The sequence below is a fragment of the Blennius ocellaris genome (assembly GCF_963422515.1).
Source record: "Blennius ocellaris genome assembly, chromosome: 8".
Lineage (NCBI taxonomy): Eukaryota > Metazoa > Chordata > Actinopteri > Blenniiformes > Blenniidae > Blennius > Blennius ocellaris.
Window position 1 is genome coordinate 23,127,180 of NC_137657.1, and position 15,089 is coordinate 23,142,268.

At 46.5% G+C, this 15,089-nt stretch overlaps 1 protein-coding gene across 1 annotated transcript in view; it reads right to left on the bottom strand.

The window, feature by feature from the left end:
- Positions 1-741: 741 nt before the first annotated feature.
- Positions 742-15,089, bottom strand: part of zfpm2a (zinc finger protein, FOG family member 2a) — a gene marked incomplete at its 3' end in the record, with an annotated part of 124,430 nt that continues 110,082 nt past the window's right edge. The window contains exons 6-8 of the mRNA XM_080501089.1: positions 4,579-4,785; positions 3,685-3,912; positions 742-3,323 (exon numbers count right to left, since the gene is read on the bottom strand). Coding sequence (XP_080357215.1) covers positions 742-3,323; positions 3,685-3,912; positions 4,579-4,785 — 3,017 coding nt within the window. The remainder of the gene's footprint in view (positions 3,324-3,684; positions 3,913-4,578; positions 4,786-15,089) is intronic.

A 15,089-nucleotide genomic window follows, 5' to 3' on the forward strand; every position in this document is an offset into this window, starting at 1 on the left:
CGAGTACTATACAAGAATGCTGCCATCCTCATGAAAACATCCACATCTGAGTTGAAGAAAAGAGACAGGGACAAACAGCCACATATGTATGCAAAGCCATGTGTATATGCCAAAATGTGAGCTGCAGGGTTGTGCCCGTGATCACCCCCAAATGGTGATTTTTCTTTTTTTTTTTTTCTTTTTAAGGCTCACAAGTCATTAGTAGCAATCTGCAGGTGACATTTTGTGCATATACAGAAACTGGTACAGCAAATAAGAATACACAAGTGCCTCAGTAGCTATTTTTGTGTCTAAAATGCATCTCATTTTTGTATTGTCTATTGTTTCATTGAGCCTACATTACAGTGTAAACAATATGTGTGCTACACAAGAATGACTATACAATAACATTACAAACAACTCTGATATAAATTTCATTTTGAATTTAAATTAAGATCACTACTCCTATTAATACTGATTGTAAAATAAATTAATGTGAAAGTGGCACCAATATTATTCTTGTTTCCTTTTTCTTTTCTTTTTTTTTTTTAACCAATGGTTTTGCATCTTTAAGTCTTAAAACGATGAAAGAAGAAGCTTCTCTTGATTGTCCACAAGCAGCGTTTAGCACTGCATGATGCACTATTCCAGACACAACAGTGTACCAAAACAAAGGAGAAAAAAGGAGAAAAAGTCTTTTTGGGGAGGAGGGGGTGGGGAGGACTGGGAAAGAGAAGGAGAGCGTGTCTTATTCTTCTCTGCTTATTTTACATGCTCTGCGGCATGTGACGAACAGTAAAACTTCTTATGGGTAATAAAGTTTGACAGGTTGTTGAACTGGATGTCACAGAGGCGGCAGTATTTGCCACTTCCAGAGCCGTTCACGCCTTTATTGGCTGTGGGGGCCGCCTCCTCGCTCGGGGACTTGGAGGAAGGCGACATGTTCTCGTTGGAGTCGGCCTGGTTTTCAGCGGCCCACGTCGGTGAAGGGTTCGGCGGTTGGCTGTCTGACTGGGGCTGGTTCTCCTGCTGAGGCGGGGCCGTGCCTGAACGCTCCTCGGGTTTGTGCCCGCCGTTGACGATAACCATGCCCCGGTTTTTGGGCAGGAGGGGAAGAGGTTCTTTGCCAGGATGGGGGCAGCCATTGGCAGCAGGCTGTGGGGTCTGCGCTCTGGTCGTTCCCGTCTCTGCTCCTCCGTTACTACCAACTCCTCCTCCATTAACGCTCTGTTCCTGTTCGCCGGCCTCTCCCTGCATCACCGGCCCTCCAGTCACGTAATCTGTTGGCTTTATCCCAAAATATGGCGATAATTGCTCGGCACCTTTCATCTTCTTTATTGCTCCGGGATAAAGGCAGTGGGGCAGAAACATATTCTTGTTCTCGTCTTTCGATGGGATGAGCTGGGGCTCCGCAAAAGGTTTGAGTCCCGACACGGGCCCCAGGTGAGGGGGGAACATGCCTCCATTCTGCACCATCACCTTCCCGTTGCCATTCTTCTCACTTTTGCCCGGACTCTTATCGTACACGTCATCTGGGTTGTTATTGCCTTCGCTCTTTACATCGGGGAACATGGTCGTCTCTGGATTGCCGCTCTCATTGTGCTTCTGCTGCTGTTGTGGTTGTTGCTGTTGAGCGGCGGCGGCAGCAGCAGCAGCAGCAGCAGCAGCAGCGGCTGTTGCAGGGCAAAAGTTCTGTTTGTGCGCCAGGTAGTTCTCCACTTTGTTAAAACTTATCTTGCACACTGCACATTCATGATAGTCCAAAAGTCTTTTCGGAGAGCTACACGTCTTGTCTGGTGAACACTTTTTGCTGAGATCAATGGGGGCGTCCAGCTCCTGCTGCTCCGCAGTATTGCATTTGGGAGCCAGAATAGGCTTTGTGACAGTCAGAGATGCCTCCAGGTGTTTGGGTACCATACCTGGAAAGATATCGCAGCGGGGGTGAAAGCGGTCTGCGAGGCTCTCTACAGCTTCTTGTGACGTACAGGGGTTCATAGGAGGAACTCCAAGGAAACCCGGCTGACCCATAGGGGGCCTCTGGTGGTCCTGATCAGGGAGACACATCTCATACATCTTCCTGCGCTTGCGGGTCCTCATGGTTCTCTGCATGGAGGGCACCTTATTAGCACTCATGCGTTTCATCGGCGGATCGTGACGAGTGGCACAGTAGTACTGCTTGTGGACCATGTAGGTCTCGTGGCGGCTGAAGGTGATATTGCAGGCTTCACAAGTCGTCTTGTTCGGATCATTGTCGCTCTCTACCAAGCCCGTACTGGGACTTTTCCCATCCAGCTGCTTGCCGTTGAGCCGCTCCTCAGCCCCAGTCGGGGTAGAGACCTTCTTCACCTGTCCCGCTAGATCCTTATCAGACCCCTTGGCCCCGGCATTGATCATGTCCAACACATTTGAGTTGAGGCAAGCGGACTGCATGAGGTGGCTGTCGGCCTCTGTTGGGTGGCAGCCGGCCAACATGCTGACAGAACTGTGACCACTGTTGGGGCTCACTGCCTCTGGGACTTTGTCTGAGAGCGCGGAGAAGTCGGGAGACTTTGCCATGTGTTGCCAGCGGCTGTTACAATAGTGCTTTTTGTGGACCAAGTAGTTGTCCAGGTTGCTGAAGGTGATATTGCATTCAAAACAGGTGGCCCCTTTGGGCATGAGCGGACTGTAAATGACAGGGGGGTAGCTGTTCCCTCCGTGGCGCAGCCTCCGGTGAACGAGCTCCGACATTTTAGCCAGAATCTCCGAGGCCTGTGGGACCACTGAAATGTCTTGGGAGAAAGCAAACTGAGACAAGAAGGGGCCCATGGGAAATGTAGGCATGTTATGCTGCACAGGGGAGGAGGCCAGTCGGGGGCTGGAGGGCTCAGACTTGATCCTAGTGTACGAAAAACTGGCTTTGCTGCCTGGGTGGGCCTCTCCCTTCTGAACAGAGAGCATGGGCTTCTTCTCAGCTTTGTCAGCCTCTCCGTCTGTACTGGTCTCCTTGTTGAGAGCCCCTTTGGGACTTCCCAGCAGAGCATCCTTCCTGTTGGCCAGCTCAGCGCGGGCCTGCTGCTGCTGCTGCTGCTGCTGCTGCTGGAGGCTTTCCTCAGGCCCCCTGGGGGAATGCTCGGTGCCGTCGCCTTCCCTGTGAAGTTTGCTGCCGTGCCCATGTAAGTCCTGATGCTGTAAGAGTTCCCTGTGGCTCTGGAAGCTGATATGGCAGTGATTGCATCTGAAGGCCGCCTGTGACAGGTGAGACATGATGTGATGCTGGAATGTAATAAGAGAATCTGCCGTGTAGTTACAGATTGTGCATTTCAAGCTGGTGCCAGGAGGGAGGCTCTCTTCCATTTTGACACCTGTGAAGGAGATAAAAGGGAGAAATGCTCAGAATCTCGCCTCCCACTTCTCCTTTAGAGTTAACTGTAGAAACCATCAAACGCTCATGCATTATGCCAAGCTTATTCCCATCCACTAGATTTTTTTTTTTCCTGCTCAAGGATAAACTGTCAACTATACTAGCTGACAGCAGGATATGTACATTTCTTTAAAGATATGACAGTCCCTTTTCCAAACGTGCGTACAACTCTCTCCTTGCGTCACATTTTTGTAAAACACGTTTTCCTTTTAGAAATTAAATCAAGCTCACGAGGAGAGTGAACAAAATATAAACAATGCGTGACAACTGTGGTGAAACTCAAGTTCGACGTTGTCACTCACCACTGTGCGAGGTGCTCAAGTGCATTTCCAAGGCCCTGGCTCCAGAGAAACTCTTGTTGCACTGTGGGAACGGGCAAATACTGGGGGTCTGGTGGGGTCCGTTGTCATTCTCCTCCACGACTGTCTCCGGCTCCCTCTGCCGCCCGCTGCAGTAGTACATGAGATGGGCCTGTAGGTTTCTCTCGCTCCGAAACCAGATTCCACAGGCCTTGCAGGGGAAGATGTCCTCTGGAGGGACACAGACAGGGACAAAGGGGATGTGATATCGGGATACAAACAGTTCTTCCTTTCTATTTACACATAAGTCTAAAGATAAAGCATATGCATGCACACACACATATACACACTCTTCTTCTATCGTTCTAACTCTCAAAGCTTGCATTAAAAGGCTTTTCCACCAAATCCTCAGCTGCAGCATATCGCTGTGTTGCTACCACTGGGTTGGTGCCCTTTCTCAAGGGCAAACAAGAACACTGGACCATCTGCTTACAGAAGCCTCCCTGTTGAGCTGAACCCAGATAGCCCTCGCTAAGTAAATAAACACACTATTTGCATGAGGCGTGTATTTTGCAATTAACACGTTAGTTCGAGCCTCAGTGTGTTTATGTGAACCCAAAACTTGAAGGTCGATGGCTCTTATCTCCAGTGCAGAGACTCATCTGGGTTAATCTACGCCCGGCGGAGACGACGCTCCTTGTTAAGCAGGTGACTGAGTGCAGGCTGTGGACTGGTGTGAGTGTGTGTGTGTGTGTGTGAGAGAGAGAGAGAGAGAGACAGAGACAGAGAACAAGAGCATGTGTATGTGAGATTGTGCATGTCTAAACAAAAGCACGTCTGGTTCCAGCTCGGTGTTCGTGCACCGGTGTCGCGGTGCGTGCGCCGACAGACACTCACTGTTGACGATGGCGGTGGGCAGGATGGAAGCCATGGCGGCCTGCTGCGGCAGGAGCTGGATGCTGTCCAGCAGCCTGGCTGGGTACATGCCCTCACTCAGAGACATGTGGTTCACCGCCTGCAGACGCGAGTCAAAGTCCACCGCGAACGCCACCAGCTCCTCGCCCTCCATCATGTTCTTGGTGGTGGTGCACCACAGTTGGCCACCTGGACAAAGCAGAGAAAGAAGAGACATTTAAAGATGTGCCGCGAGAGTGGAGAAGGCTCTCTAATCTGAAATGTCACGAGAAAAAACATTTGTTTGCTCATTGTAAAAACAACTTGCGAAAGACTCTCTGGTTCTTGAAATTGAACGCTGGAGTGAAGAACCATAAAACTACATCATGTACTGTCGTATAAAGAACAGATTAAAGCAGCTCCCACAAATGAGTTGCTCACTTAATTTTGACTGGAATGTATGACGTTCAAAATTAAGTGATATGATTTATGTCTGCAAGGTTCAATGTTATAGGTGAACTGATTATGTTTGCAGGCCAAAGAGCTTCACTTCACGCTGAGGTGAATTATGTAACAATAACTATGTATAACTAGTGTTGTGAGCTAATTAGCCGGACAGCTAACAGTTAAAGCATTTCCCCACTCATGTTTGGACTCTAAGTCATTCAGGCTACTAGTAATTAGGACACTATTGCTGTTATTATTAAAGATTGGCATGGACAGTTCATGACGCTGCCATCAGAACTCAAGTGAGACTAAAGCCCCAGTTTTCAATACTTCTCTCTTTCCTAATTGTCTTTTTGAGGTTAACATCTAATAATAGACATTTTGACAGCACACGGATGTACGAAGAGATAACGTTGACGTTTGTTTCACAAACGTGAAAAAAATAGAGATGAGAAGTCATATTGGACATGACAGAAGAAATGACACAGTTTTATTATTCATTACAATCTGCGTTTTGTTTGTTCATTCACTAAATCACCAAATTTCAGCTAATTATCGGACTTTATTTGAATTTGGCTCATTTGATTAGGACAAAGTCGTCAAGACAACAAATACAAATTATTGGATTTCATTAAAGTGGTCAGCCAGCGCAGAGACGGGAATTTAAATGTGATTAATTGAGAACATGTTTAATTTGCAAATGTCACTTTACAAAGGTGTTTTTAGATGTCAAAATCCCTTTTTAAAAATGTTGTACCCTTTGGATGGGTGGATGGATTGGATGGATTGGATGGATTGGATGGATTGGATGGATAGATGGATGGATGGATGGATGGATGGATGGACCACATTTCGACTGACAGCAATTCCGAGTGGAAAATCAACATTACCACAACACAATTCAGCAAAAACAGGTGCAACTAAAACAAGGGTCAACAATATTCTGGATAATTGACAAAAAATGCTGTCAACTGTTTCTAAAGATCTTTTTTTCTTTAGTATTAATGAAAAACTAAGTGAGATGTGAAGATTGTCTGGAGGTACACTGGTTTGGGAGAGACACTGCCTTTTAAATGTCATTCTTTATTGCTATAAGCATTTACACATTATATTTATGTTGGCAGAATACTAAAAGCTTGGTGAAATGCATTTTTGTACTTTGGATGAATACACACTTTAAAGGTAATGCCCTTTTTTTTTCATCGACTATCACTCAAACGTTTTTTTAAGGCTACTGGCGCTCATATCCGGAAGCAAAACCATGGCTGCAATAAACTGTAGCCCAGAGTGCTGTTGTCAGCTAGAACACTGAGACAGGTCCTCCATATTATTAGATTGTTGTGTTTTGGGATTAAGCATTCCTCTGAAATCTTCTGAACATATTCATTAAGTCAGAGAAAGGGGGAGGGAGCAGGAGGAAGCAAGGAAGAAGGGGGGGTAGAGGGAGAGAGTGAAGGTTTTAGCTTAGATAATATTTATCTCAGCACATGACAGGCTTTTCAGCTGCACTTCATTTTCCATTGAAGAGATTAAAGTTTTTAATATGACTATTTACAGAAATCTGGCTGGGGAGATAACAACAAACTATGATACGCTCCCGCTAAATGGCAGAATTAGGACATTGTTTCTGAGGAAAGCTGGACAATTAATTAAAGCACGCTGTTAGCTTTCAAAGATGTGCAAACATACCGACGGAGTGTCAGGCTGAGAGGGGGACATGTGATTTGAGCCCTGGCTGATGTGGAATAAAAGAGAGTCCTGAGGAGAGGTGTGAAGGCAGGGGGACACTGCTAGAAAGCCCCCGCACATGTGGAACACTGATTACTCATGTTTACACAAACCCCATGAATCGCCAGGTTTAAAAGCGCCCTGTAGACACGACGAAGGTGCACAAGTGAGCCTCCGTGTGAAAACAATTCACATTTCTGTCTGGTAGGAAACAGTGAGTGAGAGCCACGGTGACATTAATTATGTGTAAATTATTATTTGGGTCCAAGATTGAACGGCACCATTATTTCAATTCAAAATTGAATATTATAGATTTCACATCACTGTCCTGATTAAAACCTTTGGTGCCCTTCCTATCTGCTGTTGAAGCACTGAAAATTAGACCAGCACAAACGTGTCAAAAGGAGTGAAATGGTATTAAAATATGCTATCTTTCAAAGTCCCATTTGTGTGCAGACTTCCCCGCCATGATTTGTGTGTGTGTGTGTGTGTGTGTGTGTGCAGGAGCGTGTGCGTGCCTGCGCCACTTTAAAGAGCAGTGCCTATCTGTCGGCCAATCTGCTGTGACGAGACACACACTTCAGCCCGCTCCACTTCATCGTTTTGATTCTGTCATACCACACACTGCCTGGAGAGGCCCTTTGAATTTTTATCTCCTAATTAAAATAACAAAACTCCTCTCCACTGTCTGCCCAAGTTACCATCAAGGTAGATACAAACTGCCACTGACAATGGCAGGGAATATATCGCAGCCATAGCCACAAAAGTTTCTCTCTTCTGTAAGGATCTCTTAGTTCACACACGCTCGGCTTACAAAGAGAATTATGAACTAGGCCTTGATGCTCCGATACAAATCAGTGTTTTGTGTTTTTTTCCTCTCTCTCTCCCCAGATCAATCCAAATCAAAGATACTGTATGCTCTCCTCAGCTGAAATGAAGCAGATTATGCGGAGTCTGATGAAAATGTTTTACTGCTTTCTGACAGCGGGAATATGCACTCAGATTGCATCCCTTCAGCCAAGAATGCTACAGATCCATCTGTTGTGTGCGAGAATGCTGGAAGTGAGTTTTAGGACTGCATGTCCCAGTTTTACTGAGCTATACAAAACACTGAGGCAGCACTCTGCTTGTTACAGTCACTCACTCAACCACGACAGGGCGGTAAGATACATGTGCTCAGCCTGCAGGATTACGGTTTCGACTGCACTTATATTGTCATCACAATTAGAGTTGGAAGTTGTCACTGTTTGTCTCTGATCTGCGGCAGTTTTCACGGCAACTTTGCTCAGGAAAATTCCCTGAAATGCACCATTATCTTCTGTGTAGCTTTAGCAATATGCGATCATGTGCAAAAGTATTGCAAAGTATTTGAATTTGCATATTTGAACAGTACAACATTAGTTACATTAACTCCTGTAGACACGACGCCTATTGGTAAAGATGGCAGCTTCAAACATCACATAAATTTGGTTATTTGTTCAAATCTGACATTCAAATGTATACTACTGGTGTGCACACAGTGAAGTCGCCTGTTTCCACTTCAGGAGCAAATTGATAGGTTTAAAATATGTGTAAATGATGCAGATTTCACCTGCAAACGTGCACACCGAGAACCACAACACAAAACTCCACCTAGAGAGTGAGGCAAAAGAGATATTCAAGTAGCTGCTTATCTGTTGGTGTCACGGTGCATGTGTCCCGTCCATGTGTCCACACACACGATATCTATGATTAAGTGTGCAACCACAGCATCTTAAAATACAAGTCCGAGCATGCACAAACCTTCCCACTGTGCTACACTTGCGTGCATATGAACGCCTGTGCATGAAATGTGTAACATGAAGATGCAAGGATTAAAAAAAAATAAAAAAGAGAAGACGCTATACAGCTGCATGGGGGTGTCAGCTGGGCAACGGACAGAAACGAATATTGCATGAAGGAAACAATCTCAAAAAGATTCGTCACGCCTCTTTCCAGATGACAGCCGTATTTTATGGCAGGTGATTCAAATCGCAGAAACACAGGTGAACCACCTATGACAATGGCATGTTTGGCACAAATGAGGGAAGGCGGGGAGGGGGGGGGGGATAAAAAAGGGGTGAGGTCAGGAGTTAAGAGTGGAAAAGCGAAAACGCTAAAGTGTTGAAACTGGGGAAAAGGCTGGGAAAAGTGCAGCTTGTGATTTGCACTTGTTTGCCTGCTAACTGTCTGCAGTGTGAGCTGCCTTTGTGCAGTGGCCAATGCAGTTGGAATGAAGGCTATTGTCTAAATCCTCCTGCAGAGCACCTGATAAAAGAATAAAGAACTATGACATATTCTAAAAACAATGGAGGAATTAAGGGGAGACAATAGGCCAGCTGCCTCATTAAAACAATCAAAAACGGCATCCTGTACGTAGTCCAGATAATTAAAAACCACTGCTTCCTACAGTCTCTCAATACCATATCCACCAGCTCACTGAGGCTCCAAGACTATGGCTCTGCTGGCTAAATGCCCTCTTCCCTCTCTTCTCTTTGATTAATGGTTTATTTGAACGCGCAGTTGAAGATGAACATATGAAGGAATTCATGAAACAAAATTATAATGCAGACCCTTTCCTTCTCTATAAGTACTCATAAACTAATCAAACGTCTCAGGATAAATCGCGGGGGACTGGAGGTGTGTGTGTGTGTGTGTGTGTGTGTGTGTGTGTGTGTGTGTGTGTGTGTGTGTGTGCGTGCGTGCCCTCCCCTTCGCCTAAAGCCCCGAGAGATTTCAAAGTGCAGGCATCACAGGGCATTTTTTAATTTTCTCACTTTAAATGACTTTATAGGAAAACGGATGTGTACAGTATCTGCGTATGTATGGGGGCAGGCTGGGAGAATAGAGTGCGAGATACTCGAGCAGGATTTTATTTCATTTATTTATTTTTTTCCCCCCGCTCCCTTCCAAACCGCGAGCACCACCAACACCACCGACACCATATCTTAATGAAGCTGCAAACAAATCTCTCATGCCTCATGCAAAAGCTGAGAGACAACAAAGCGGGCAAAAATAACAGAAGGGCCCGGATAATTAAACTGGCCTGAAGACAGGTATTCAAATGTTGGTGTGTAAACAGCACAACTCTTTAATAGTTTAGCTGTAAAATGCGTAGTTAAGCACATCAGCACTTGCCTCTCCCATCTGTCCAAACACATTACCGCTGCAGAGGCCATTACAGGCACTGGAGTACAGTCCCACTGCACCACAGCCACGTATGAAGGGAGGGGTTCAAATGGGCCTCCTGGGACCGCTTGGCATTATCCGAATGCATCGCGGGGGTCATGTATTATAAAGCAGGAGGGAGCGATTTGAGAGAGGAGCACGCTTCGGAGCAAGATTCGTTCGGTCTGCTTACACGGGAGTGCGTCGTGACCCTTTTACAGAGTTTAACAAGGTAGAGTTTCAAATAAACCCGCTCTAATTCTCCTTTGTCAAACCTGATGTTGACACTTAAAACTTCTCTTGTGCGACTATTGGCACTGATCTAACTGCTGGTCTTAATTGTGAAGTGAGGCCAGTGGTGCCTGAAGCCACGGTGAGGGTGGTAATTAAAGACCTCTCCTCTTCTTGTCTTGAATCAGCTCCCAACTGCTCCTGGTCAAACGGGAACGAGCCACTCACACCTACGAATATCAAGTGGCTGCTCACTGCTCACCCCCCCCCCCCCTTTGTTCCAACACAATAAACAACTTCCCAGTCAACTTCTCCAGATCCTGTGGAAACATTAATCAGGAGTGCCGGGCGAATAATATCTGTATCTGCACCTGACAAGCAGGGCCCCGATGGCCGCTGTGACAAACGCTAAACAAACCCCTCCTCATGAATGCTGGTAAATATTTGGACTGTTTCTGGATCATCAGAGTCGAACACATTAGGATGACTCATGGCTGTCAAGCGGGCCGTCACAATCCTGAGGCCAGAGTGAGCAGAGCAGAGCAGAGCAAAGCAAAGCAGCAAGAAAGGAAAACGCTGAGCTAGACCCAAGCAGGAAACATCATTCACAGGGTCAAACAAGCTTACTATTATTGACGGTACACTAAACTAGAATTAGCTGACTCTACTATTATTTTCACTAAGGCGCTGACACAGATTGACTCTTTCTATATTTCTCTCCCACTTCCTCCTTCTCTCATGTTTTCCCTCCGCCACTAGGAGGCACTCTTCTCATGCTGAAGCCCCGGCGGGCCCCCGGTGGCTGTTGCTGTTGCTTGTGATGATGCAGAGACGCCTCAGACATGGCAGGGCAGTACAGACGCCAGTCTGCCTATACATCCTCGCAGGTAGGTGCTACAGATTCTACTTTCATGAGAAATGTGTTTGGATCAAAAGGCTTCTTCTTCTTCTGACCTCGTTTTAACTTGATCGTCGGCTGGAAATTACATCGTGTCAGTGTGACTGAAATATCTTCTTTTTTTTTTTTTTTTCTTTTAATGTTTGATGATCTTTTGTCTCTTGTTGCTGCATTTCCTTAAAGGACATGAACGTTAAATCACTTTTCTTATTCAAACAATTGACAAATGAAGAAGCTCCAACTCATTTTTCAGGGAAATAAATATTGTTGAGTAAATATGTGTTTACAGAGCCCTGACTGTCCGTGTCTTCTTGTCGTTCCTGACACCCCACAGCCCCCACTGCTACATTTCTCAGCTCTTTTTTTTTTTTTTTTTTTGCATCACATTGTCCGCACTAATTTTAGTATCACGTTTTTCTTTTTTTCTTCCTTTTTTCCTTCTCAGATATAGCCAGTACCGAGAGCTCATGGATGGCCTTGAGCGAATGGCATGCGGGTCAGAATCCACAAATTAAAAAGTCCTCCCAGGGGAGTCTCATACACGCCGTGCTCTCTTACTGTATACATTCACAGGCAACAAAGACATGAAAGCAGCGCAGCACACTGAACAATGTCATTCAACACACATTTATGAATTGTTTGAAGATGTTGGGAGGGGGGGGGGGGGGCAGTTGAAAGGGGGGGGGGGGGGGGTGATGCAATAGTGTGATTCAGCAAATGTTTAACAGGGTAACAAAAATTTTGTTTTAATGTTTCACTTTGAAATTAAAAGACATTTCTCTGGCTCGTCTCTGGAGATTCGAGGAGCTTTTCTAGCACGGTGAGAACGATACCGGCTGGCAGGGGGATGTTTGCCTGGTAATGGTGCTGTAATCATTTTGAGGGGGAAGAAAATAGAAATGAGAATTAGCAGCTATTTTTGCTCCATTAGAGTGCTACGACAGCGGCTGAGTATTTCCATTTCAAATTTATTTATTTCCTAATGAAATGTATTCAATTATAGGATGAATTGCCTGCACCTCAAACATCACCAAAAACATGTAAATCTTGTATTTTTTTCCCCCCCCTTTAATTTTACCCATAAAAAATTAAATGTTCTCTCATGCATGGCAAGAGAAAAAAAAAAAAAGAGAGAATATTTCACACTTTCCATACTGCAGATATCAGTGAGGAGTCCTGAGCTGTCAGTCTGAAACAAAACCAGCCACATTCCTCCAGTACAAAGCTGCTCTCCCTCATTAGCTGCCACACACAGCCGGCTCCTCCCTGTCCACAGGAAAGTGGAGGAGACTATTAAAGGAAAGCTGTGACTGGCTCCTCTCGGCTCGGCTCCACTCTGCTTTATTCTTTATTTGGACAGGTTTGTCCCATTGAGCACTCTATTAGCTCTCCTTCTCTGCGGGTAGTGCTTTGCCTGTGTCCCGGTTGTGGCCGGTCGACATGTGTTTACTGCGGCCCCCGCTGTGGCGGCGGGCAGGCTGAGTACGGGTGGGGGTGGTGGCGGTGGGGGCCCGTCCTGACCGAGCCCCGCTAATGGGACCAGAGGACCCCTCGTGACGGGAAGCCACAGCGCACTGCTATCCCGCTCGCCCTCCCTCTCTCTCTCTCTCTCTACTCCCCTCCTGCTCCAGCTGCGGCCCCGTGGCCCGTGTCCCCCCCCCCCATACCCATCATGCCTCGGCGGGAGCAGGTGAACGGCGCGGGGCCAAACGACGGCGAAGCTCAGTTTTTCCTGGGAGAGTGTCCGCGCCATCGCCGCGCGCCTCAGTGGTTCCTCCAACATGGCTCCGGCCCTACGCCACATGGGCTGGCTGGCCACAGTCTGTGTGTGTGTGTGTGTGTGTGTGTGTGTGTGTGTGTGTGTGTGTGTGTGTGTGTGTGTGTGTGTGTGTGTGTGTGTGTGTGTGTGTGTGTGTGTGTGTGTGTGTGTGTGTGAATTTGGGGGTGTATGGTGGATGCCAGCCCTAATGCAAATGCTTGCCGTTTAAAAAATGGGAGCCGCTCTCCTCCTCTGTCTCTCCTCTTTGGAAAGGTCCATGTTGGCCTTCTGGTGCTGGCAGTTATTTTTTTCCCTCTCCAGACGGACACAGAGCCAGAGAGATGCACCTGTCATCCATTTTGGAATTCAACATTTATTGATCTGGTCACCAGGAATGGAATTTATCAAGTTATACGTTCTACTCGAGAAATACTCGAGTACGCGTCAAAACGTGTATTCCTCTACCTTTTTTTCCCCTTACAAGCGTGCTAATTTGGCACGCACAGACGGAATACACACACATTCTCTCTCTCTCCGACACACACACACACACACACACACGGGCCAACATCCCAGCATGCCCTCTGTCTCTGCACCCCCTGTAATTCTACATATTGCTTAAAGTATGTGCTAATTAAATTTTCTGTCGGTTTGCAGGAGAAATAAATAATCTGCAGCTAAAAGGCCTAATTGCGTTTGTCACATTGTGTCTCTGTGGCTGGTGCATCGGGAGCACAGCCGCTGCCCTTGCTCATTGCCATTCTGTCGTCCTGGCAAGCCCCCGCGCTGCCCCAGGTATCACCACGCGGCCATCTGGAGCCGACATCTGTCTCTCTATTGATCACAAGGGTTTAGCACTTGATCAAACAGACTGCGACAGGAAATTGCTCTTTTCCCCACAGAAAAGGCCAATCGCCTGCGTGAGGGTAATAGAGTGGAACTGAGATGCGGCACCGGGCACGGTGGGCAGGCGGGCACAGGCACGGCCAGTCCGGGCCGGGCACGGAGCGCCACACCGGTTATGACACGGCGCAGAACTCCACCGCCACGACGCGTTTCTCAACCTCTTTTGCTGAAGCAACCCGTCGCACAAGAAAAAAGAAAACCACCCCTTAAATTCAGATCCACAACCGCTCATTCGGAATTTTCCAGTCTGGTGAGACCAACCCCTCTGATTAGAAGTGCCGACTTTATCTTTCAAGTCATTCAGGTAACTGTCGACGCCAACAGCTGCTTTAAAGCGTTGGAAGAACTGGATGCAAGTTAATATGCTGCATGATAAGTACACCAGATGGTGAGAAATTAATGTATTTCTTCTTGGGAGAGAGATGAAAAACACCCACCAACATTCCCTTAATCATTTAACACCAGGGCTGTCACTTTTTCTCATAATTAAATTGTACAACCGGGGGGGGGGGGGGTGTCTCAGCAGATCTTTTAAAACAATGTATGTTTAATATGTGACTGAGTACCCGGGTGTAAGGTTTCAGTAGTGGGAAATCCCTGACAAGACCGCAGTTGTCTCTTGCTCACTGGTATCCCCAGTGGAGTTCAGCACACTATTAGAGCCTGAGGTGAACAGCTTCTGAATGTGTGTTACACTGTGTTAGCTGAGGCTGTGGTCCACATCTTAAAAAAAAAAAAAAAAAAAAAAAGAAATATAATAAATAAATACAATCGTGGCTCCTCTCCCGCTGCTCGGGCATGCTTTCGAGGCACTCACTGTAACAACATGTTTAGCAAGTATGGACAATTTGATACTGAAGGTGACATTTATTCGGCATTGTCGAAATATATTTAATTGTTCCTGCAGAGAGCGAGATATGTTTCCCCTTGCCTACAGTGCTGGGGATTGTCCTTTTGGAATATGATGCAAATTTGGGATGAAGCAACTAATTCCTTCCTTGCAACCCCTGTACTACACCCCCCCCAACCCCCACCCCCTTGCTACCCCCCCCCAATCCTCTGCCAGCCTCCATCCTCCCCAGACACGAGGATTCTGATTAATCGTGTGACCGCCCCTCGTTTTTTCCCCCCTCTCTCTTTTTTGCATTTTTACACAATCTCGCCGCACCACGGTGAGATGTGTGAGGTGTTTCGCCACTTTTGGCAAGCAGAAAAGATGTAGCCCAAGGAAGAACAAGTCGAAAGTATGAGCGGAGGGGAGGGAGAAAAAAAAAAATATGACCAGGGGACGTGATAAAAAATTATCAGCCAGTGTGTTTTCCTGTTTGGTTTTAATCTACATTTAATTAAATTCTTATC